Source organism: Sciurus carolinensis, chromosome 18 (assembly GCF_902686445.1).
Source record: "Sciurus carolinensis chromosome 18, mSciCar1.2, whole genome shotgun sequence".
Lineage (NCBI taxonomy): Eukaryota > Metazoa > Chordata > Mammalia > Rodentia > Sciuridae > Sciurus > Sciurus carolinensis.
In genome coordinates, this window is record NC_062230.1 from 34,664,226 (window position 1) to 34,688,463 (window position 24,238).

A 24,238-nucleotide genomic window follows, 5' to 3' on the forward strand; every position below is an offset into this window, starting at 1 on the left:
TGCGGATGTGACATTTCACGCCGCCGCCATTTTGAGAGCCAGCGGAGACGAGCGCCGGGCCGCGTCCGCCGCCGGAGCCCGCCGCCGCCCGCCGCCGCCGCCGAGGACGCCGAGGCCGCAGCGCCCCGAGCGCGGCCGGCCCGCCGCCCGCCCGCGCCGCCGCCCCCACCGGCCCCCGGCCCCGCAGGCCCGCCGCGGCCCCGGCCGCCCGCCCGCCGCGCCCGGCCCGAGGCGGGGCTGACTCCGCGGCCCCCGCCCGGCCGCCCTCCGCCCCCGGCCGGCCCGCGGCGCCCCGGCCCCGGACTCGGCCCCGGCGGCGGGAGGCGGGCCCGGCGGCGGCGGCGGCGGCGGCGGCCGCAGCGAGCGACCCGGCCGCCCGGCCCGGCCCGCCGGCCGCCCGCCCGCCTCGGCGCCGAGATTGGGCGAATCGCGAGCAAGTACGTGCGCGTCTCCCTGCCGCCGCCCGCCGCGGGCCGCCCCGGGGCCGCCGCCGCCGACGACGCGCGGGAGGAGGAGGAGGAGGCCGCCCCGCCGCCGCCGCCGCCGCCGCCGCCCCGGCTCGCCGCCGCCCGCCCGCCGGGCGCGCAGCCCCAGGCCGCGGCCGACATGAACCACCAGCAGCAGCAGCAGCAACAGCAGCAGCAGCAGCAGAAAGCGGGCGAGCAGCAGCTGAGCGAGCCCGAGGACATGGAGATGGAAGGTGAGGCCCGGGCCGGCGGGCGGCCGGCGCGCCCATTGTGGCCGGCGGCCGCGGGAGCCACGCGCGGCTCGCCATCTTTAAGCAGGCCCGGCGGCGGCCGGCCCGGCGCGCTGCACCGTCATGCGGCCCGGGCGGGGCGGCGGACCGGCACAAAGCGCCCGCGGCGCGGGGAAGGGCGCGGGGGCGCGGGGCCGTGGCGGCCGCCGTCGGAGCCCGGGGCGCGGGGCCCGCCGCACCTGCTCGGAGCGCCCGGAGGCCCCGGGTGGCTGCGCGGCCGCCCGGCCCAGCGCCGCGCCGGGCCGGGCGGCACCTGCCGGGCGCGCGGAGGGCCTGGGCCGGGCCCGCCGGCGTCGGGCCGCAGGGCTGCTGGCCGTCCGGCCGCTGTGGCCTGAAGCGGCGTGGGAGCCCCGCCGCACTCGGCCGCCTGCGTCGGAATCAGAGCTGCCTCTGGAGGTAACTCGGTTTCGGCCCGGGTGGCGGACAGTCCCCGAGGTGCGGGCGCCTGGGCCGAGGCACTGGGCTCGGTGCTTGTGAACCGCGCGGTGAAGGGAGGGCCTTGGGCCCGGACAGCCCGAGTGGCCGTGGTCATCGGGGGCAGCGTTATGCCTCGGGACACGGTGCTGGAGAGGCAGGTGGGCAGTCGGTCTCCTCCTCCTTCGGCAGCCGAGTGGCGGGGTCTCCCGGGTGGGAGTGGCCGCCGAGCGCACAGGGCCCGAAGCGGGTGTTCTGGCTTTGCCTTGGGCAGGAGGCCTGGGGAGCTGCATGGAGGTTTACGGAAGTTGAGGGAGAGCGGGGTCTGCTCTGCGACCCGCTGGTCGCCGGTGGGGTGACCGCCGTTCCCCTGTAAATAACTCACTGCTGGTAACTGGATGTCCACTGAAAAGCTGGCTGGCTGTGTTGCAGAGGACACAGTGGCCGAGATGCCTGCAGAAGGCACTCACCAGTGGTACTTATCAATGGCAGTAGTGGGGGACAGGAGAGCTGAGTCCACGCCAAGGACCAGGCTATCTGTTTCACTTTACAGAGTGTCTGGCATGTCTGATTAAACCAAACGACTGGAGGAACACCTTGCGGAGAGAATTTTGTGTGTTCTTTTCGTGCTAGGCTTTGCAACACAACTAAAACAGAACAGAAAGGATTGCTTTTCAGTTTCCTTTGCCAGTAGTATCTGATTTAAAAATAAATCGATTATTGGAGCATGTGTTTCCCATGTACATCATCTCACCTGCTTTTAAAGTGTGTTGGACCCAGTGAGAATGAATAAACATGGACATCACTGGGCAGAATGTCTCTGGGAGAATGTCCATGTCAACAGTTTCAAAGGCTTTGCTGAAAAGGCTAGAGAGTGTTGGAGATGGTGGAAGAATTCTCAGAAGTTTCCCCTGGAGTTTCTGTGCTTTAAAGATTACTTTCTTTATCAGCAAGTTTTATTTTCATACCAGTTTGCATTGGAAAGGTAATCCCGAAAATCATTTAATCCACACGTTTAGCACAATTTCAGGTTGGACCACAAAGATTTCAGCTGTTAATGCTGACCACTTCAACTTTAGGAACTGGTTTCTTCTGAGTGGGCCTCTGCCCCAAAATTCATTACCCAGAAGGATCCTCATCTTGTAGGGCCATGTTTTTTTGGGGAAAGTAGTCCCTTGTGACCACTCACAGGTGTGGCTTAAAAACTGCCTATGTCTTAGGTAATTCACATCAGCCTTCCCCCTCTGCAGACAGGGCTCCAGGCTTAACATATCGTAATTTAGGATGAGGAAAAATGAAAAAATGCTTCTATTAAAATGCTAGAAGCGTGGAATTTAGTGAACACCAACTCTAGAAACCATGCTTCATGTGCCAGGCTGTGAATGGGATCCCCTCTGAGCCAGTGGTTTGCACCTGTTGGGTGTCTTTGCCTAGATTCTTGTAGAGGTAGCAGCTGGAGACCGTCAGGGTGCTGACCAGTTTGCAGCTGGGAAGACGATAGTGAGGAGCATCCTGCCTGCCTCTCTATGCCTGGGTGGCTTCAAAGGAGTCTTGGACTGGTTCGGTTGGTTGTCCCCCCCCCCCCCGCCCCAGCTTGTCAGCAGGTCAGGGTTAGTTAGCTTTCTTCCTGCCTCCCTTTGTTGGGGTTGCATTTGCTTCTGGTTGAATTCCTCATACTCCTTGGATATCCTCTGGAGAGTAATAGTGCTCTGGATTAGTTATTTTTAAAATGTCCTGTGTTGAGCAGTTAATAAAATTATAAGGAAGAAGTTTGGGGAGAGGGAGGATGAGGGTCAGTCTGATGGGGCTGGGACCACATGCTGCCTGAAAGGTCTGAAGCCGGCAGTTGCGATTGGGAGGCACCTGGGCCTGGAGGTGGAGGTGGTGTGAGCACAGGCCAGGAATGAATTTGCTTAGCAGTTTGTTTACTAACTTTGGCCACATTGGCCTAGGGGCCCAAGGAGTGACTTGAACAGTACTACTCTGCTGTCCTTTTAGTGGTGATGATCCAGTCTGTGTATGCCCTGCTGAGGCCACAGGCTTTTCCAGGCCTTACTCCCACTGCGTGGACCAACACAGACATAAAAACTCCGTTCTGTGGTGCGGCTGCCCTGGGTGAGCAGTCTGTTTCTGGAGCGGAAACTCTGAAAGTGGGATAGTTGCCTGATTTTTGTTGGACACCCAGGTTGTTGCCATCAGGAACAGGTTGCTCACCGTTGGTGGTGTTTTTTGTTGGGGTGACGGTGAGTTTCTTCAGCATCTGTGTGGGGACGTGAAGTCTCACCTTCTGCTGAAGCATGTCTGGGAGCAGAAAGTGAGTTCTTGGTACACTCACCCAGATAGACTGAGCTTGAGCTATTTTATACCTGAGACACAAGATCACCTCCCACAGGGCTACAGCAAGGCAAATGCCATGAGGACAGTGATCTTCCTGAGGTTGACCTTAGTTGGTCAAGAAATAGTGAATGTCAGCTCTGAGAACCCAGCACAGGAGTTCTTACGCCAGTCTGAAAACATCTCACTCTCTTGAGAATGAGTCTTAATGTCCCAGAGTTACTTCCTACAGTTTTCAGCTCTTTCAGGTGCTGAGTTTCGGATTATTTTCTCTTCTGTAATTAAATGATCAATACCAGAAAACATTGGAAGAAGGTATATTTCCTTTTGTCTTCAGTCACTTTTTTGGAAAGGGAGAAAGTGGTCATTAAGCTAGTTCATAGCAAAGCAATACTGTGACTTGGTGCCAGGGATGGAACCCAGGGCCTCTTACCTGCTAGACAGGTGCTCTGCCACTGGGCCTCAGCCACAGCCACACCTGGGTTTGCTGGTTTTGCTGTTCAGTTGCTGTATGACCTCATGTGGGTTGCTTAAGGTCTTGATGCCTCCAGTGTGCACATTCTTGGAAAGGAGGTCGTTCATACCTACCTGCCTAGGTGGTGGTGAGCCCCAAGTCCCCAAGCATGAGAAATGTACCAGGCACAAAGTGTGGAGCGCAGATGTTCAGTAAGTGGTGTTGCTCTGGCGGCCAGAGCTTTGCAGCTAGTGGAGTATACCTGGGTATGGGTTGCCACTGGCCGCCATCTGGGGGACACCGCAGGGGGGGCAACCTGATTATGGGTAGTATGCAAAAATGTCCTGGATGCCTGTAATCCCTGCCACTGGGGGAGGCTGAATCAGGGGGATCTCAAGTTCCAGGCTAGCCTGGGCAACCTAATAAAATTTCAAAGGTGCTGGGCATATAGCTGAGTGGTGGAGCACCCCTGGATTCAACCCCAGTCCCTCACTGAAAGTACTACTGTAATGGTATCCTGCTGTGTGAGGAAGAAAGCAGAATCAGCCTCAGTCTAAGGCAGTGCTTGTCATGAATTTCTGGGTTTGACGTGCCTTAAGTAGGATTTAAATTTAAGGGTATAATATCTTGAGAAAATTAAATGAACAACAGGAGTTGCGTGACTGCGGGGCGGCTGGGCGCCCTGGGACTGGCCGCCTCTGGGTTACTCCTGTGAGTGCTGAAGGGTTGTATCAGGAAGAAAACGCACAGCCTCCAGGTTTGGGAGTCAGCCTTCACTGATCCTGGCCTCCTACATCCTGTGCGTTTTTCCAGCCACCTGCCTTGAATGAGGCGACGGCGGGTCTGTTGCAGTACCTTGCAGTCCTTTGCCTCCAGCCCTGCCTGAACCCCGCACGGTTGTGAAAACAGCTGCCCCCAGGACTGCTGTGCCCTGTCACTGCCCCCCGCCCCCCCGGAAGTGGTGCGTGTGGCTTGTCCTCTGTTTTCTCGGCCTCAGCCCTGGCACACCTGCACCACAAGTTCTGGTTGGGGCCCCTCCTTGAGCAAACGGGACAGACACCCAGGGAACTGGCGGAGACCCCATTTGGGTACAGTTTCCCCTTGGCCTTTCTGGTTACCACAGCCACACGCCTTGGGAACCCTTAAGCCCTCCGCCCCCTTGCTAGCCTGCCTGTGGGTCACGTTTGTGTGCCTGTCTTCTTGTGTTCCTCCTTTGTAACACTTATTTGTGGGAGGTGCTCCTGCAGGAAACAGGGTTCCGGGAGCTCAGACTGAGCTGGAGTGCGGGAGATGGCAGGCTGGCATGCTGACCATGCGATGGAGCAGGCTGAAGCCGTGACCGCGTGACAGTTGTGACAGCTGCCAGTTCAGTTCATTGCTTTTAACATTAGTTGCTTTGCGTAGGACATGGAGGTTTTTTTTTTTTTTTTTTTTTTTTTAACCCTTTTGAAAGGAAAAGCCTTTTCCCCTCCTAGAAAAGGACTTGAGAGACCTTCATAAATCACAGAAGGTTGCTTTTGATTTGTTTTCTTTGGTATAGGGGATCACGCCCGGGGCGCTCTACCACTGAGCTATAGCCCCAGCCCTTTCTTTGAGTTGTATCGCTAAGTTGCCTCAAACTTGTGATCCTCTTGCCTAAGCCTCCCCAGCAGTGGGGATTGCAGGGGTAAACAGGTGGTGTGTAACACCATGCTCAGCTCTTCTGAGCATTTTTTTAAAAAGTATTTTTAGTTGTAGATGGACACAATACCTTTATTTTCATGTGGTGCTGAGGATCGAACCCCGGTGCCTCCCACATGGTAAGCAAGCGCTCTACATGGAGCCACATCCCCAGTCCATCTGTGAGCATTTTTACAGTTTATTTTTGTTATTGTTTCTAGTTTTGGGGATGAATAATATGTAGCCTAGGTATCACTGCTAGATTTCTAAGGCCAAGGAACTCTACTCTGGAGGGAACAAGGTTGTAACAAGGTATTTCTTGACATATGTACCATGACAAACTGTAAATGTCAGCGGCTTCATAAAGCACTCGTTCTGAACTAATTGTGGATTTAAGGAATTTGGAGGAAGCAGAATTTTAAGTGTGGTATAGAGACTGGAGGCTGGAAACTTGGTCCAGCCATTTTTCTAGGAAGTTTATACACATCCCTTGACTAATGAGAAGTCAAATGTGTTGAAGTTCTTGAAGAGAAGCAGATCTACTTCTCAGGGTTAGAAATATAAGCTTTTTATTTGGGGATTGGAAACAGTAGTCAGAAAGTTTCTCTTTGATACTGGGTTTTGAACCCAGGGGTGCTTAACCACTGAGCCATGTCCCCAGCCCTTTTAAACTGGTCTCAAACTTGCAGTTCTCCTGCCTCAGCCTCCCGAGTCACTGGGATCACAGGCTTGTGCCACTGTGCCTGGGTAGAAAGTTTCTTTCACAGGGAAATACTCTGACCTGGGCTGGAGTAGGGGTGTTTCCAGAACTTAGTGATGGATACACTGGAGTGAGTAGCAAGGACCCAAAGTGGGACAGGAGGCAGGGCATCTGGGAGAGCCCACCCTGAGAAGCAGTGTGGATATCCACTTTGTCTGGCCCATGGGATGGGGAACAGGTAAGGCCAGAGAGAGTGGCTGGTCGCTGTCTGGACCTGAGCCCTCACCTCACCTCACCTCACCTCACCGTGCCTGTTGCTGTTGAGTGAATTTGGCCTTCAGGTCCAGCCTAAGTGGGGAAGACCGCCGGACTGAGCCACAGCTGTTAATGGTCAGTTGCTCAGGTGCCCTGATCAGGAGAGCACACTATTTGATTGATCTATCTTCCTAAATTCTTGAATCCTAACAGCTTCAAGATGGTGGCCCTTCATTCTTATTGGGTCATTGAGACTCAAAACTGAGAAGGAGGCTTCCTTGTGAAATCAGGACAGTTCCTTGGGACGTTCTTGCCTGCCAAAGAATATTCAGAACCCCAGTCCCTTGGTTTTTAATTTTTAGTTGTATATGGACCAAGAACCTTTATTTTATTTATGTGGTGCTCAGGATTGAACCCAGTGCACCTCTAGCACTGAGCGCCAGCCCCTTGGTTTTGATTGCATGCTGGTGATTAGCGTTCCTGACACTACTACTTGGAGGGCAGGTCCTGCGTTCTGTGTCTACCCTTAGAATATCCCACCAGGGAGGCTCTGGCTCTTGCAGGAAGCAGTCAGACTAGCATCTGTTTTGGAGGGTGGGGTAGGCCTTTGGAGAGTGACCTGGACTGCTGAGTTGGTGACACCCCAGGGTGCAGCCCCGGACCTGACAGGTGATCTGGTTTCTCCTGGCTGACTCCACTGCCACCCATTTCACAGTATTTTCAGAAAGATGAGGGGATGTTGTCTAGGAAACCTGGTGGTACTGCCCTTAGTGTGCAGATCGAGCAAACCCTGCCACCCTGGGCCCCTAGATGCATCCTGTGGACCATTTGCCTCGAGGTGCAAGAACAGTTCATCAGTGTGACTTGGGGAGTAAATGATTTCAGAGCTCTTAGTGGGCCATGCAGTTGCCATTTCAAAGGAGCACCCGTAACACCCTCTAACATGCATGCTGCTACACAGTCAGCCTCTCTAGGTAGAGTAGGTAGTTAATACTGAAGTGCTTCCAGGTGCTAGTTTTTATCAGTTTCAGGAGAAGCTGTTCAATCAAGTAAACTGTGAAGTAATTAAAAACATTCTCAGGTACTTAACGCTGTTTTACAGTCTTAGACACTTAGAATTGTCCCTAAATGATTCTCAGCCCCTTTATGTCTTGCTCTTGTAAGGACTAAGAGAGGGCCAGAGTGCTTGACCTTCGGAATGCCCTCAGTAGGAGCCCCCTTGGAGCCCCAGCCTCCGCACAGCCTGCTGCTCCTTTCTGGAGCCAGGGCTGGTCCGGGGGCTGCTGCTCCTGATGCCGTGTGTGCCTGTCCTGGCCAGGGTCTCCTGCCTGTATTGAGGAGCACAAACGAGGCTTTTCCTGTGTCACCGCTCGTTACACTGGGGACAAGGGAGATGATGTACGGGGCTAAGAGGGCTCTTCAGGATCCAACTCCACACCTAGCAATTCCAGTGGCCACCAGCCAGATTGTGAGTCAGCTTTGATAGTTACTTATTCTTTTGGTACTATGGGTTGAACCCAGGGGCACTGCACCACTGAGCCACGTCCCAGCCCCCTCCCTTCTCGGGAAGGGTTTGCTGTCTCTAAGTTGCTGAGCCTGACCTGGAACTTGAGATCCTTTTGCCTTGAGAGCAGCTGGGATTGCAGGTCTTAGATTTGATATTTAAACATTCATTTCACTACTCATATTTTGAGTGCTCAGCAGTAGTATGGCCACCCTGGTGGACAGCACAGATGGAGACCACCACATCAGCAGAGCTTCACTGGTCAGTGCCCGCCAAGCAATCAGCTTCATCTCTTGACTTAGTAAAAAGCGTTGAAAACTTGTGCACAGATGGATCTTGGGACAACCCTGTAGAGCTGGGCTTTTCAAGTTTCTTGTGAAGGACCAAGTTTTTTCTTCCCTTTCCAGTCTGTGGGTAAGACTGTCTCTCATAGAAATACAATGCAAACAGATTAACTGAAATAAAAGTGTGTGAAAAACCACAGTGTATTAATAAGTTCCACAAATGTAAGTTTTGGAGTTTCAGCAGTTATGTTTAGAACAGACGTACTTTGGGGGAAAAAAGAATTGAAGAAACTGCATATTCACTGAAAACATGTTTAGGTGATCAACTCATTTTCTCCCATTGTTCCAGATGTGCAACAACTAGGACTTAAATTGAGTAACAAATACAGCATTTACAGTAACTGTGAAGTAATTATTATGTTAATAGAAACAAAAAGAAAGGGACTTGATGGTTTAATACAAAAAATAATACACACGTAGCTGTCATTCCGGGGTAACTGAGCAGGACTTTGCGTGGAATAGCAGTCACAGGAATTAAACCTGTGTGCACACATTGAGAACAGTGTGCTGCATCTTCATTCTTATTTTTTTGGTACTGGGAATTGAACCCAGGAGTGCTTTACCACTCATCTTCACTCCTGATCTTATTTTTCAAGACATATTTTGCTAAGTTGCTGAGACTGGCCTCAAACCTGTGAGCCTTCTGTCTCAGCCTCAGTTACTGGGCTTATAGGCATGATCCATTATGCTTTAGTTTTGGGTTTGTTTTGTATTGAGGAGTGAACCCAGGGGCACTGGGCTACATCCCCAGCCCTTTATTTACACACACACACACACGTATGTATGTATTTTTATCTTGAGAAAGGGCCTCGCTAAGTTGCTTAGGGCCCCTTTAAGTTGCTCAGGATGGACTCAAACTTGTGGTCCTCCTGCCCCAACCTCCCATGCCACTGGGATTATAGGTGTGCGCCACCACACCTGGCTGCAGTGCAGTTTATAAAGTTAAGTGTTTTTGCAATGCTTCATCTCTATAGACAGCTTTAACAACTATTATGAACGCATAGCTAAGCTCTCTGCTATCAGAAGAAATAGCTTCTGAGCTGGGCATGGTGGCGCGTGCCTGGAATCCAGTGCCTCTGGAGGCTGAGGCAAGAGGATTGAAAGTTTGAGATCAGGCTGGGCAACTGAGGAAGACTTCCCAAAATAAAAAGAAAAGGGCCGGGTGGTATGACTCAATCCTAAAGTGCCCCTGGGTTCAGTGCCCAGTACCAAGGAAGAAAAAAAGAAACGGATCATGGTGGATATATTTATGTTGGGTTATATAGTTTAACAAATCCTAAAATTTCACAGGCTATACCATGGTCCTGCCACACTTGACCCGCGGCAGTTGGCTCCTGTGACCAGACACACCGACTTGCCTTGTATTCCATTAGAGACGCCCCCAGACACGTGCTTGTATGTGGCCGCAGGGTCAGACTCCTCGGTTTTCAAAGCTTACCCTGACTTCTGTTAGGCCTGAGGGCCCCTGTTGCAGCCACCGGGTCAAGTGCACCACCGCACAGGGCCCCTTGCTACCCTCCGCCCTGCCCCTGCAGTCCTCTTTATCTCCACCTCATCCCGCTTGCTCCGCCTGTGCTGCAGTGCCCACAGAGCTTGGCCAGATCTTCATTCCTCAAATGCCTGCTGACTGGCAGGTGCTGTGCTAGATGCAGGGGTTTCATCCCCTCCCCAACGCGTGCCCATCTCAGGGGGAAGGAGGAGTGAAGGAGGGCTCCAGTGAGGATCTGAGGGGTGGACAGTGGCACCTGTAGGGTAAAGGGAAGAGGATGGGCCTGCTTGGAAGGGATGGGTAGGGAGGCTTTGCAGAAGTGACACAGCTGAGGCTGGAGAGCTGGCTTGTTCAGAGGTGGGGGGGGGGGTTGAGATCTGCCAGTCTCTGGGAGGGAGGGTAGGGTCTGTAGTCAGCAGAGTGATGGCCTCACCCTCTCGGAGGTATTGCTGGAACCTGTGAACGTGCTCTGTTCTGTTGGGCTGAGGGCCCCTGTTGGCAGAGCTCTTTTGCAGATCCCCACACAAGGTCACGCTGCAATATCTGGATGACCAGTGTAATCACCAGGGTCCCATCAGCAGAAGGGGAGGGGCGGGTGTCAGTGTGTGTCAGTTACCTGGGTGAGAAGACAGCCAGCCCCTGCTGACTTTGAAGATGGAGTGAGGAATGTAGGCAGCCTCTGGAAACTGGGGAAGGCAGGCCAGGATGGCCCCCGCGGCCTCCACAAGGAACCGGGCTCTGCCACCACCTTGCTTTTACCCAGTGAGACCCATTTCAGACTTCTGACCTCTAGAACTGAGCAGTGCGTGTCCAGCCACCAAGTTTGTGGTAATGGAGTAGAGCAGCCAGGGGACAGGCTTCAGGGATGGGTCAGAAGGAACATGTGCATGCTGGGAGGACGTGGCTGCCTCGAGATCTCAGAACGTTGCAGAGGCCTGCCGCGCGTCGCAGCTGACGCTCACCAAGACGCAATGCCTGGCCACGAGTGGGACTGCACAGAAGCTCTGGGGTAGGCGCAGCATTGTTCCCGCTGGAACAACAGAACAGGGCACTGAGCAAGTCTGAGGTCCTACTGGGCCTTGCCGGCCAGGCAGCAGAGTTAGGACTGGGGTGCTGGCTGGCGGGGTTTGGGCAGTGTGCCCTTCATCTCCGCCCAGAGACACCATTGGCCATGAAAGCAGCAGTTCCTTAAACACACTATGCCTTCCCCCGCGTGGCAAGCTGCAGTTGGACTTCCTGATCTGAACGTTTTGTGTGGTTCACCACAAGCTTTGAGTAGGGAAAGTAGCTCTTTGCCCAGATAAGCTGAGGCTGCCTGTGGAGTACGGCAGGTGGAATCTAGTGATATAGGAGGGCACCAGACAAATATTACCTCTTGGTAGATCACTTCCATTGTGAGTCAGGTATTCAGTAACATTTTAATAAGATTCTGAGCATTCGTAGAGCACTCTCCTGGACTCTAGCTCTGAGCATGTGGGTTTGATGTGCACAGGCCTGTCTGGCCGCTCTGGAAACAGGTGTCCTGCATTGCAGGTACCCAGGTCTCTAGACAGAGTTAGACATTGAGGTATTTTAATGCAAAGACCAGGCCTGAGCAGACCAGGCTCTGAACTTCCAGGCCTCTGAACGCCTGCTGGCCCCAACTCAAGCCCCGGAACCCTACTCCATGCTTATATCCTGTTTTAAGTCCTGCCCAGCTGTGCAGGTGTCCTCACCATCACCCAGATCTCAAGAGAGCAGCTTTCACAGGTGGGAAGGAAAGTGGATCAGAGTTACCAGAGCCTGAGCATTCCTTAACTGAGCACAGGTTGGAAGAAATTAGGTGACTTCAGAGGTTATTCTCCTTGCACCATTAGCTTCTTGGTAGCCATGTGGTATTTATTGGTTTTGTGGCATATTTTAATAATTCCCTTTACAGCTTCTTTACCTGACAGTAAGTTTTAAAGATGTGATGGGTAATGTGTGGTAGATACTTAGTTAAAAAGAAACTGTAGCAGTCAGACTATAGCAAGACTACAGTTTAAATACAGACCCCCCCCACACACACACACAGCATTGCTAGCAAAGGAACCCGGTGCCAACCATATGGCAGATAAGTGCTCTACCATTGAGCTGCATCTCCAGCCCCAGAAATCTCTTCTTGGTTTGAATTTTGTCTGTCTGTAAATCACTGATTCAAGAAAGCTTAAATATGACTTTTCCCCTCCTTTTTTTATTATTGGGTATTGAATCCAGGAGTGGTCTGTCTCTGAGCTACCACCCCAGCCCACTGTAAAAAATTTACTTTGAGCAACTCTCACTAAGTTGCTCAGGATGTCCTCAAACTTGCAGTCCTCCTGCCTCAGCCTCCCAGGTTACTGGAATCACAGACTTGTGTCACCTGGCCCAGCTAGATCTTTTTGATCTTCATTGTTTTCTGAATACTCCTCTGCTCACACAGCACAGCACTGTGTTTCTTTTCTGGACCTCGCCTCAGATGGGTGATTTTAGTAGATGGAAGGTGTGAGATTCTGCTACAAATATAAAAGATGGGCCACAAATTCTGGCCTGAGCATGTGCAGAGAACATGTGCACCCATGACTGTCCAGGCCCTGTCCGCTGCCTGGAGAAGATGGAATCAAAAGAACGGGATGACTCCTGGTGTCCTGATCAGGAGGAGAGCAAGTGATCCTTGAGGTCACTGTTGAGCTTCTGGATACGTGGCTTCCAAATCATGGCTAGACACTCTTAGTGCCCAGGAAATGGCAGGCAGGGCCATGGTGGTAATTTAGATCTGTTGCCCCCTTACGTACCCTCAGTACCATGGGAAATGTGATGCTGAAAGCTAAAAGTTAAATGATGCTGAAGACAGAAGTGGTCAGGGTTATTCCAGGGTTGTGAGTTACCTTGAAGACGTGGAGAGGAAGCATCCTGTTTTGACAAAGCTAGATCTTTTTCTTTTGCAGTACTGGGAGTTGAGCCCAGGGGTGCTCTACCACTGAGCTACATACTCGGCCCATTTCACTTTGAGACAGGGTCTTGTTGCTGAGGCTGGCCTTCTACTTGGAATCCTTCTGCCCTCAGCCTCCTGAATCACTAAGATTACAAGTGTGTGCCTCCCTGCCCAGCAGATCCTCTAATGTTTTTAAAAGGACTTTTATTTTTCTTGAGATACTATTTTGAGTGTCTGTGACAGAGCACTGGGTTTTACATGTCGTGGCCCCGCACTGCAGATGTAGAAACCCAGACCCGGGGACTGAGACATTTCGAGCCCTTTCCTGGCCAGGATGGCAGCCATCAGCCCATGTGGCCGATAAAATTTAAAGAGGCTGGAATTTAGTTTCTTGATCTCTAGCCATATTTCATGTGCTCAGTAACTACATGTAGCTATTTAAGTTAAATAAAATGGAAAGTATCAGTTCTTATCACCAGAGCCACTTTTCAAAGGCATGAGAGGCACACGTGTGGATCTGCTGAGCAGATCTCCTTTGGCGCAGAAAGGCCCGTGTGACCACAGTGTGGATGCAGCCACGGCTCTTTTAGTGGCCTCTGTCCTTCTCAGCATTGGCTAGAATGTGAAAAACCACGCATTGTTGTCGGTAATCACTAGGATGTTGGTGCCCCAGACCTAGTCACCTGGTAATCACCCACTGAGGCTCGGAGACCAAGTCTGCCAGTATCTGCCCTCAATCAAGGGACAGGATGCCCATAGGTCACATGAGCAAACACCACAGAGCAGAGTGCAGTGAGCACCACAGGGCGAGTCAGGAAGGAGCCTGCAGGGAGCGGGAAGGCCTGCTGAGGGTGCAGGCGGCCACTGCTGGGAACAGCACAGCACCTCTGTCCTGCTTCCCAGGCACATCCCTGGTGTCCCACCCAGCACTGTTGATTCTTCCCGCTGCTTCCCTGTCGGGCTTGATGCCGGAGGTGCAGGACACAGGCCCAGGTTCCCGTCTCTTTGCCTTGAAGAGAAGTTCTTCCTCCTCCATAGCAAATCACACACACCACACTTTTATATTTTAGCTTCTGTCATACAATAATTAAATTCCTGTTACACATTGTTAACCTTAATTTCGTCTGCTGTGGTAACAGTTATAAAGGGTTAGATTTGGATCTGCTCTTACCTTTTCTGTCCATGCTGGAGATGAAACTCAGGGTGGGTCTCACGTGTGCTGTGCTGTTTTGGTAAAACACAGTAGTAATTGCCATTATTTTAAAAATAACTAAATTGTGCTGTAGTTCACATTAGAATTTACCCACTTAAAGTGTGCAACTTGGTGAGTTTTAGGTTTTATATGTGGGGGCAGTATTGGGGATCGTACCCAGGGACATGTTATCACTGAGCAACATCCCCAACCCTTTTTATTTTGAAACTGGGTCTCATCAAGTTGCTGAGGCTGGCAGTCCTCCTGCTTCAGAGTCCTGAATTGCTGGAATTATAGGCATGCACCACTGGGACCACCTCTTGGGGTTATATTGTTTTTGAAATTGCGTGGCTCTCAACACAGTTTAAGGACATTGTCATCACTATAAAAACTCCCTGAACTCACCAGCAGCCACTCACCATCTCCACGAGCCCTTGGCAGCCTCTGATCTGTGAGTCTGGATTTGCAGTTCATGTGGGTGGAGCCGTGAAGCATGAGGCCTTTGGCATCTGGCTTCTCTTAGTGCAGCACCCTAGCATCTCCGTGGTGCACCGCGTGTCGATGATTGGTTCCTTCTGCATAATGGTTTTATATCGTGTGGAACCTCAGTGATTTATGGTGGATCAAAAAGATGTAAAGTTGTCATGATTCCATCTTATGTAATGGGTCTTATTTAGTGTTTTTAAGAGGGATCTGGTTTGTTTTGTATTTGGGGCCATGCTTTGATGCTAAGCAGCCACAGTGACTGGGTGGTGCAGAGTGGGTGGGCACTCTGTCAGCTGAGGATTTCACTAGAGCAGCAGCACCCCAGAGGGATGATGGAGGCTCCAATGGGCTGGCTTTTGCTGTACACAGCACAGGAGCTGGTTATGTGTCAGCTTCTGGGTTTGTTGACATCATGGGATGCACATTCTGAAAGGGAAGATGGGTGGGAGCAGGGAGCAAGACCACCCCCATCTTGACATCTTGTTAACATTCTGTGTCTCTTGTGCCAGTATTGGCTCAGGTGCCATCCCCACATGACAGGCATCAGGGCACATACCACCCCTGTCTGCCATCCTCCAGACTGTGCAGGGTTCTCCTGCCTGGGAGCACCACGGGGAGGGGCTGAAATTCTAGCCTGGCTTGGGCAGCACTGTACAGACACAGGGTGGTCTGCTGCAGGCTGGCAGGGTGGCTGATGGCTGGATGGCGGTCAGTGGCAGGGTGGTGGCTGCCTCACCTGGGTTGGGATGCACTGATGGTTAGATCCTTTGCATGCTTGTCATCGCCATGTCCTCTTGTATGTGGGGCTGGAAGCCTGCTTTTTTTCTTTTTCTTTTTCTTGGATGGATTTTCCGGCTATTGAAATTTTTAAAAAATATTCTTAGTTGTAGATGGACACGATGACTTTATTTATATGTGGTGCTGAGGGTGGAACACCTGCCAGGCAAGTGCTCGACCACTGAGCCACAACCCCAGCCCACCCTGCTGTTGAATTTTGAGAGTTATTTATTATGTAGTATTTGAGATGCAAGTAGTTTGTCTGATATGTGATTTGCAAATATTTCCTGCCAGCCTGTTGCATATCTGTTTATTCTCTTAGCAGTGTCTTTGTGGAGCAAAAAACTTTAGTTTTAATGAAGTACATTATTAAAATTTTCTTTTTGTGTTCTTTGGTATCATATCTAAGAACGCCTGTTCCTCTCCGCACAAGCTTTACTTCTGTGCTTACTTCAAAAGTCTGACGTTGACATTTCATAATGAACTGATTTGGCAAAGGTTTATGGGAGGCTGTATCTTCCCTGCCTACAGATGTCCATTTGTAGAGACTGTCCTTTTCCCATGGAGTTGCTTCTGCCCCTGTCAAACTCAAATGATCTTCGTTGGGGCTACTTCTGACTCAGTGACTTCAGTGACTTCGGTGGAGCTCCACGGTGTTTCCTTCTGCTGGCCACTGCTGTCTGGATCCTCAGGCTTCATGGCAAATCACAAGTTCTGGGAGTGGAACTCAGTCTCTGCTCCTTCTTAGCCACTGCCTTCACCTGCTGTTTCTTTCATCTTCGAGGGAAATGTCGGGACCAGCATCTCTGTAGTTAGAGGAGAAATGGATGCCTTTGGTTGTTGTTGTTTGCAATACTGGAGGTTAAACCAGGGACAGGATCCCTGGGCTACACCCCTAGCCCTTCTAATTTTTAAAAAATTTGCTTATTTATTCATTTATTTCATTATCTTGGTGCTGGGGATTGAACCCAGGGGTGCTTTGCCACTGAGCTGCCTCCCTGGTTCTTTTTATTTTTATTTTTTTGTTTTGTTTTTGTTTTTTTGTGGTGCTGGGGATTGAACCCAGGGCCTTGTGCTTGCAAGACAAGAACTCTACCAACTGAGCTATCTCCCCAGCCCTCTTTTTATTTTTTATTTTGAGATGGGGTCCCACCAAGTTTCTGAGGCTGGCCTCCAATGTGCTCCTTCTACCACGACTGCCTCTGTTGTTGGGATATTGGCGCGTGCTACCACACCAAGCCCCCACTTTTTTGCCTGAGTCTGTTTGAGTGCGTTCACATGTAGACTTGGGAGAAATGCTTGCTCGTGCGCGTCTTCAGTCCTTGAGCAGTCTTCTGCAGGGCTTTTCCTCTGGGCTGGCTGGTGTCCCGAGCTGCTTGACTAGCACGCACCCATGTTGGAGACCTTCCCTGGTTCATGGATGAAACTGACCCCTCCTCCTCTACTTTTTTTTTTTTAAAGCAATAAACCAGATTTTCTTTGCTGTTCCCTGGAAAACTAGTTTTTCAGCCTTTAAGAGCATGGAGTCTGAGTAGGTCCTCTGTAAGGCGAGTGAATCGTGCCTGTGGTTGGTCCATGTCTCTGGTGGCTAAGGGTAGAGCACGTGTAAAAAAGTATCTGTTTTAGGTTCCTGTTTGGTTTTATTCAAATAAAAGAACCTATTTGGAATTGGTAGTGTTTTGCAGGTTTTGATTCTTTTTTTTTTTTGTACCAGGGCATGAACTCAGTGTTGCGCAACCACTGAGCCACATCTGCAGCTCTTTTTATTTTTTATTTTGAATCAGGGTCTCTCGCTGTGTTTCTTAGGGTCTTATGCTGCGGCTGACCTCAAACAGGCCATCCTCTTGCCTCAGGCTTCCAGGCTGGTGGGATTATAGGTATGCGTCACTCAGGTTTTGAAATATTTTTTTTTCATTTTCTTTTAGTTGATGGGCCTTTGATTGATTGATTCATATGTGGTGCTGAGAGTTGAACCCAGTGCCTCACATGTGCTACCCAGCCCAGGTTTTGAAATTTTTAATGATCACAGCCTGTCTAGCTCTGAGCTCATCCCAACCCCCTGAATGGCCTGTCTTTTTGAATAGTTCTTAAGGGGGAAAGAGGTTTGGGAGAGAGGATGCTGCTGTTTGCCGTGGTGTCGCCATACCCTCCCGGCCACAGGCACTTCAACTGTGGTGCCCTCCATTCTCCCGTTCAGCTTCCAGGGCTTCCACGGTGATGTCACTCCCCAGCCTGGTTTGGTTGTATTTTCTTGGCACTGCAGTTGCTCTGCGTGTGTCTGTTTTTCCTTTCATAAGTGTAACAGTACTTCCTGAGAACATCCAAACAACATGGAAATTCTAGCCATTCTGCAGAGCTGTGAGCTGATGCATTGAGGGCGTTATCCCAGGTCCATGCAGGGATGTGGTGTGTGCTCCAGATGTTGCTCTGGTGGCCACTTAGTGTTGTGGGTGTTTCTCGTCCTGTTGGCGCCCACCCATTGTCCTGCTGCTTCTATGAGGTTGTCTCTGCCACACACACGTGTGCTTCTTGCCAAAGCCCTTGGTTGCAGTTCAGGTGGTGGCGTTCCTTCTATGGAGGGATCGTGTGAGCAAGTGCAGACGTCTTTGTCGGCTCAGGCTGTGCGGTGCTGGTCCTCCTCATGCCCATCCCAGCCTTGAAACCACAGGGCGTGGATGGGCATGGCTGGTGGCAGGAGGATCTCTGGGGAGCAGATGATCTTTTACTTAATAAAACCCCAAACCGAAAACCCCAAACAGTTTTATTTAAGGAACACACAAATTATATGTGGCCTTCTGTGGGCTTTATTTTTCTGTGCCTAATTTAATCAGGATGATTTCAGAACATAGAGCAACTGTCAAGGTTCAATAAAATGGGTCTCCGTCAGTCTTCAGAATTTTCACCGTTGAAGCTGGGTGGGCACTGGCCTTGAGCTGCAGGGGCACTCCAAAGGCACAGGACCTACCGCAGTGTGGTTCAGCAGGATGGGACTGTCACATAGAGGCAGGTTTCTTCCTAGCATTGTGAGAATCACGGAAACCAAATAACCAGTGTTCAGAGTTGTCAGTAACGCTTTGGTTTGTGGAATTGATGAAGCCAGTTTTACTGTTATTGAGGTGACCTGAAGAATTCATAGAGTGACTCGGTGTGCCCATTTCTTTTTTTGTTTTGTTTTTTGTTTTAGTTGTAAATGGACACCATACCTTTATTTTATTTGCTTATTTATGTGGTGCTGAGGATCAAACCTGGTGTCTCACACATGCGAGGCAAGGGCTCTACCACTGAGACCCAACCCCTGGGTGCTCATTTCTAGACCACACAGATAACAGGTGGTGGGCTGCGGCTGAGCAAGGTAGTCCTCTGCACAGCCCTGGCAGAAGAGCAGAGGGGCTGGGCCAGGGACCCTGCTGCCTGCCAGGGATAGTCTGGGCAGGTAGGGTGAGGGTGGCGGGCTGCAGGCTCCTGCGGAGGCACAGTGGCTTCCTCTGCATCCTTGGTGCAACCTGCTTTCCATTCCGCCCTTACCCTTTCCCACGGCCAGCCTTCCTGTTCACTTTTGTGGTTTGTTCTGCCTGGAATCTGTTTCTCCAAGGTCTCCGCTTGCCTGACTGCTGTTCGTCCTGTGGGCTTCACCCAGATGTCTCCTCTGTGGCTAAGATATACGTCTCCCCATTGTGGCTCCAAACCCTGTGGTCCTGATACTGTGCTCTTTCCCCTCCATTGCACTTACCCCCCTGAAGCCTGCCCCTGCTTTCTGGGAAGCACCAGATGAGGGCTTGTCTTTCTCAGTCCTGTTGGACTGCAGAGCCCAGTCCACAGCTATGCTGGAAGGCCTTCCTTTGCTTCCCATGCTTCTGCTGCCGCCTGGAAAAGAAATGAACGGGGCAATGGAGTAACTGTGTCCCCTGTTCCTGGTAATGCAGGCACACAACACGAGCACCTGTCAGGGTGAGTGCACGACATCTTTGGTTATATAATGACAGTGGGTTAGGAAGGATCTTAAATGAAAATTTTTGAAGCATAGTTGAAAATTTCCACTTAGGACCGTATTCCTGAATCGACTGCTTCTGGGAGCCTCACAGATGTAGTCAGGCAAGAGAAGTAAGGGCTCTGCGTGTGGGTCTTCTGGCCCAGGCAGCAAGGTCTTCAGGTAGACGTGCTGCTGCCTGGTCAGCACACCCACTGGCTATTGGGAGGTGAGTTTCAAGCTGCTTGCTGAGTTTGGAAGGAAAACTGCATTTTTAGATTTGAGGTGGAAGAAGAGATAATTCTGACCTGTGACCCTGTGACCTTACTGTATCTTTTTTTTTAGTTGATTGAACACAGGGACTGACACTTCCCCACCCACACCACCATCACCAAATTTTATTTACAAGTAAATAAAAAATTTATCTTGTGACAACATCTCAGTAAGTTGCTTGGGCTGGCCTCTAATTTGAAATCCTCCTGCCTCAGCCTCCTGCACGGCTGGAATTACAGGACTGTATCAGGGCACCTGACTTCGTGTCCTGTGAGAGGTTACCCCCTCATCGCCTCCAGATGGTGTCTGAGAACTGGATGCATTCCGAGGCTGGTTCTGCGTAGGGGAATCCCAGCAGGGTCTTCAGTCACCCGGACCCTCATCTCCCCACTCCTTAGTGGTGGTCAGAAATGAGTTCTCTGGAGTCTCTGGGGAGTGTGGCACCTTCCACAGCCTGCTGTGGTTGGCACTGCCCTGCTTCTGTGCTTGCTCTTGAACTAACTGATCCTCTCTCCCTCCACTTCTCCCATCCTGGTTAGAGGGTGACTTGGTCCCACAGGTGACCCCGTCTGAGACACAGTCCTGGTGTGGGCACCCACCCCCTGAGCTGTCCTCAGTGCAGGGTTTTCAGCTGGTCTTCTCCTCTTCACATGGGCGTAGAGTATGTTTTAGGACTTGGAGATTTTGTGTGTGTGAAGCGAGCCATCAAAATTGGATGGAGCTGTAAGAACTGAGTTTTCTTAAAGGGCACGTAAGCTGTGCCAGGAAGCTGGTCGTGCAGCCCAGGGTTCAGAGCTCTTTGGATTGTTCTGATTCTTGGGTATCAGCCGTTGAAGTTGCCATCGGACCAAGCATGGCTGACTCCTGGGGGCCAGAAGGTCGACTGGCGATAAGTGCAGGAAACTTAGGGAGCTGAGGACAGACCCGTGGGGCACCGTGGATGAGGCATCATTCGGAGTGGCAGGAAGGGTGGGGTTAAGAAAAGTCAGAGGAGATGGTCATCTGGAGGGAAGGGCGAGGAAATCGTGGCACAGTGTTTTGGAGCTACTAAGAATCAAACCCTTATGCATATTCCTGCTGTGTACATGGCTCTCGGCCGGCTGGCTGGCTGGTGTGTGCCGTGGGATTAGCGTACTGCTTTTTCATCCGTGAGCAGAGCGTGCCCACCATGCATGTGTGGGAACGCCAAGAGGACTCAGAACACACCCCAGTGCCTTCCTGGGTGTCCGGGCAGTGAAGGCCATTAAATTACCCCCTCCACCACTGTATGTTTGCCTTGCTTGATCGACCACCAAACTCTTCAGTCAAGCAGCACAGATTAATATGAACCCAGGTGCTGTACAGAAATGTTCACAGCAGGTCTGTTTGTAATACCCCCAGTGGAAATGCACCAGGGGTCAGCAGGTGAGCGTCAAACAGGGGCACACCCCTGCTTTGGACTCCTGCTCAGCCACGAGGGGGAGCACATTGTTGCAGGCCGCAGGTCACTTATGACACTTTTGAAATGGCACAATTCAAGAGAGATTGGTTGCTAGAGATGGCGATGTGGGTGGTTATGAAAGAGCAGCCTGAAGGGCCCTTGTGTTGGAGCTGTTGGTATCCTGCTGGCCGTGGACCCACAAACCTGCACCTGAACAGACATTGCACAGAATCCTGCACACATGAGGACAAGTAAATATGGGGAATTCTGAGTAGGTCTTGGTGGGTCCCAGCAACATCAAGGTACTCGTTATGAATTTGTACTGTCGTCTTTGCGAGATAGTATTATAGGAGAAATGTGGAAAGGTTACATGATTTCTGTTTTTTTAATAAAGCCACGTATGATAATATTAAACAATCTATTTTATTTAATATCATTTTAGTATAATGTTTGGGTATACAGTCTTTGGGGAATAAACATTTTTGGAAAGCATATGAATGACCTGGCTCGGTGTGGTTTGTCTGTAATCCTAGATACTTGAGGCTGAGGAAGGAGGATTGCAAGTTCAAGACCAGCCTCTTCAACTTAGCGAGATTAAGAGACATCAAGGTAAAATTTGAAAAGGACTGGGGATGTAACTCAATGGTAGAGCAGGCCTGGGTGCCGGCCTCCGTGGGCGGGGCGGGAAGCATAGCTACAAGTCTGGGGCTGCAGATCTCTCAGTAGCCAGGGAGTTCACCTTGAGGACCTTTGGAAAGGGCCCTACCTGAAATAGGGTCAGGCGGTAGGAGGTGTTTTTGTTTGTTTCTTTGTGGTGTGCTGGAGGTGTACCCAGCAAACACTCTTTGCTGAGCTACGCACCTGAGGAATTGTAGCAGTGGTAGTTTTGGTTCTGGGGATTAAAACCAAGGGAGTTCTACTGAGCTTCATCCCCAGCATTTAAAAAAAATTTATTTTGAGATAGGGTCTGGCTTAGCTGCTGAGGCTGACCTTGAACTTTGCAGTCCTCCCACCCAGCCTTCTGAGTTGCTGAGATTACCATGTGTGCCACTGCACTGGCTACAGTTATGTACCCACCCCCTGCCACACACACCCAGTAACAGGAAGGGAAGTTCGCTGATCTCCCCTGTGACATACCTCGTCTGCTGCAGCCCAGGGTGGACGCACAGTCCATTCTCTCTAGACACTTGCCCCTTGGTGTCTGTGGGAAACTTTGTGTTGCAGTTCTCAGACTCTTTTCTGCCTTTAATTGCTGAAGAGTTTCAAAAGGCAACTCTGTGTGAGTGTGTGATGCTGAAATTTTTGTTTTATCAGTTATTTTCCTTCTTAGGCTTGAGGACTTCCATGTTGCTTTTTAAATGAGCTCTTAATTTTGGAGTACTTTTAGATTTGCAGAAAAGTTGCGGAGTTGGCACAGAGTTCCCTTCTGTCCCAAACCCGGTCTTCCCCATTGTTAACAGATTACAGCTCCGGGGTTTGTTCGTGGCAAATTCAGCACTTCTTGAGGATTTTGCCAGCTTTTCCTTAATATCTTCTTTCTGTCCTGGACTGTATTGCCCTATCTGAATAGAAAAAGATGTAGGGATGTTTCTGGTCCTAAAGACAAGACTTTTGTAGGGTGCTTTTTTAAAAAAAGCAAAAAAGAAAAGGGGTGGGGGAGAATGCTGCGGCAGCCTGCTGGTGGGGATTCTATGCAGTCACTCTGATGTGGAAGGAACCCCCCTCCCCCGCTCCACAGGCTCCACTCCGAGCCATGAGACATGGCTGGGAACCACAGACTTGGGCCAGAAGGTGATTGAAGGCTTCCAGAACCCATACTGGCATTTCTCAGTTATTCTTTTCAAATGTGTTTGGGATTGCTAGTCAAGAAGTAGTATCAATTTAAGCTTTACATGTAGGAAGATACTGGTTTTCTCATTAGTTTTGATAGCCTATATTAAATAATGTTCTTAAATAAGTGGGGACAGGGGCGGAGGAGTTCGAAGGAGGAGGGACCAGGCAAAAAGAAGCCCAGAGGGATTTTGAATTAGAGGTGAAATGAGGGTGAGCTTCAGGGATGCTTTCCAAGGCTCCAATTGATCTGTCCCGTCTAGGGAGTGGGAATCACCACCTGTTCTGATCTGCTGCCCCTGCAGTTTGTTGTTAGTACTTGTTGGAAGAATCTGGGGTCTGAGTGGAGATGCCTGTGGGTCTGGGGCAGCCCTGGATCTCTGGCCAGGGCACAGCTGGGTGGTTGGTGGACTCTCAGAGGTTGGGGGTTTCCATGTGGTGTTTGATATGCTCCCCTTTTTGGGGGGATTTTTATGAATTTTGGGGAGGTTACAGAAAGTGTCCAAACCAACAAGTTGAAATTCCATCTTTGGTGGTCTTATCCAGGGGTGAGATTCAGATGCTAAATTAACGCCGCCTAATTTCCATAGCAATTGGCAAGTGTTCCTTGCTGGAATGGTAGTTCTGTTATGACATCACAAGTGGAAGTCAGTGGGAGAAGGTGGAATGTAAGCTCAGGCATCCTCAGGAAGAGAAGGAGCCGCAGACTGCACAATAGCCAAGGCAGCCCGCCATGTTTCTAAACATAGGTATTTTGTCCTTTTTAATAAACATATAAAGTTATGCCTCTGATATGTAGAGTGGTGAAAATCGCCCTCTGTTGTATTTCTGAGTGTGATGCGTATTTTGGAATGGAAATTGCTTTATTTTCCTACAAATGTTTGACATATATTAGTCTTTGGGAGATGCCTTGCTCTTAACTATTTGTGATAATTATGTCAGAAAATGAATCTTGTAGTTCACGTTTGGCCAAATCAGTGTTAATGTCTTGCAAAGTCCCAGCTGCGTGCGATGTGAAGTGCAGGAGCGAGTCACTTTCCTGTAGGGACAAGTGTGTTTGTGCCACTTCTTCACTTAATCTTTGCCAGTAAATGAGGACAGCCTTATCATGGAAGCTATTTCTAGAAGCCTAGCACAGTTTTTTTGCAACTATCAGGTGCTTTCATTATTTATTCCTGGCCCAGGGATTTTCTGTGTCTTAATTAAAGTTTAATCCTCCTGTAGAACTTTTAAAACTGGATATTCTGTCTCCCACTGGCGGACTTGAGTTGCCTTGGCAGTTGGGAGCTTGCTTCCTGGTCCAGGTCCTATTTCTCAGGCACCTGCTGGACCAACCAGTGACCTTTGACTCTTCTGCAGCCACCAGCCTTGACACTCTCCTTGCCTCGGGGGTTCGGGGGGCAGCAAATGTTCAGTCAGCTTGAACTGCTAGTTTGGGTGGGGAGCATCTG

General features: G+C 50.7%; 1 protein-coding gene across 1 annotated transcript in view; it reads left to right on the forward strand.

Annotated features, from left to right (window-relative positions):
* The first annotated feature begins 343 nt into the window (after nt 1-343).
* Usp7 (ubiquitin specific peptidase 7) overlaps nt 344-24,238 on the forward strand; it is a 57,601-nt gene continuing 33,706 nt past the window's right edge. The window contains exon 1 of the mRNA XM_047533467.1: nt 344-700. Within this exon, the coding sequence (XP_047389423.1) occupies nt 607-700 (94 nt within the window). The 5' untranslated portion in view covers nt 344-606. The remainder of the gene's footprint in view (nt 701-24,238) is intronic.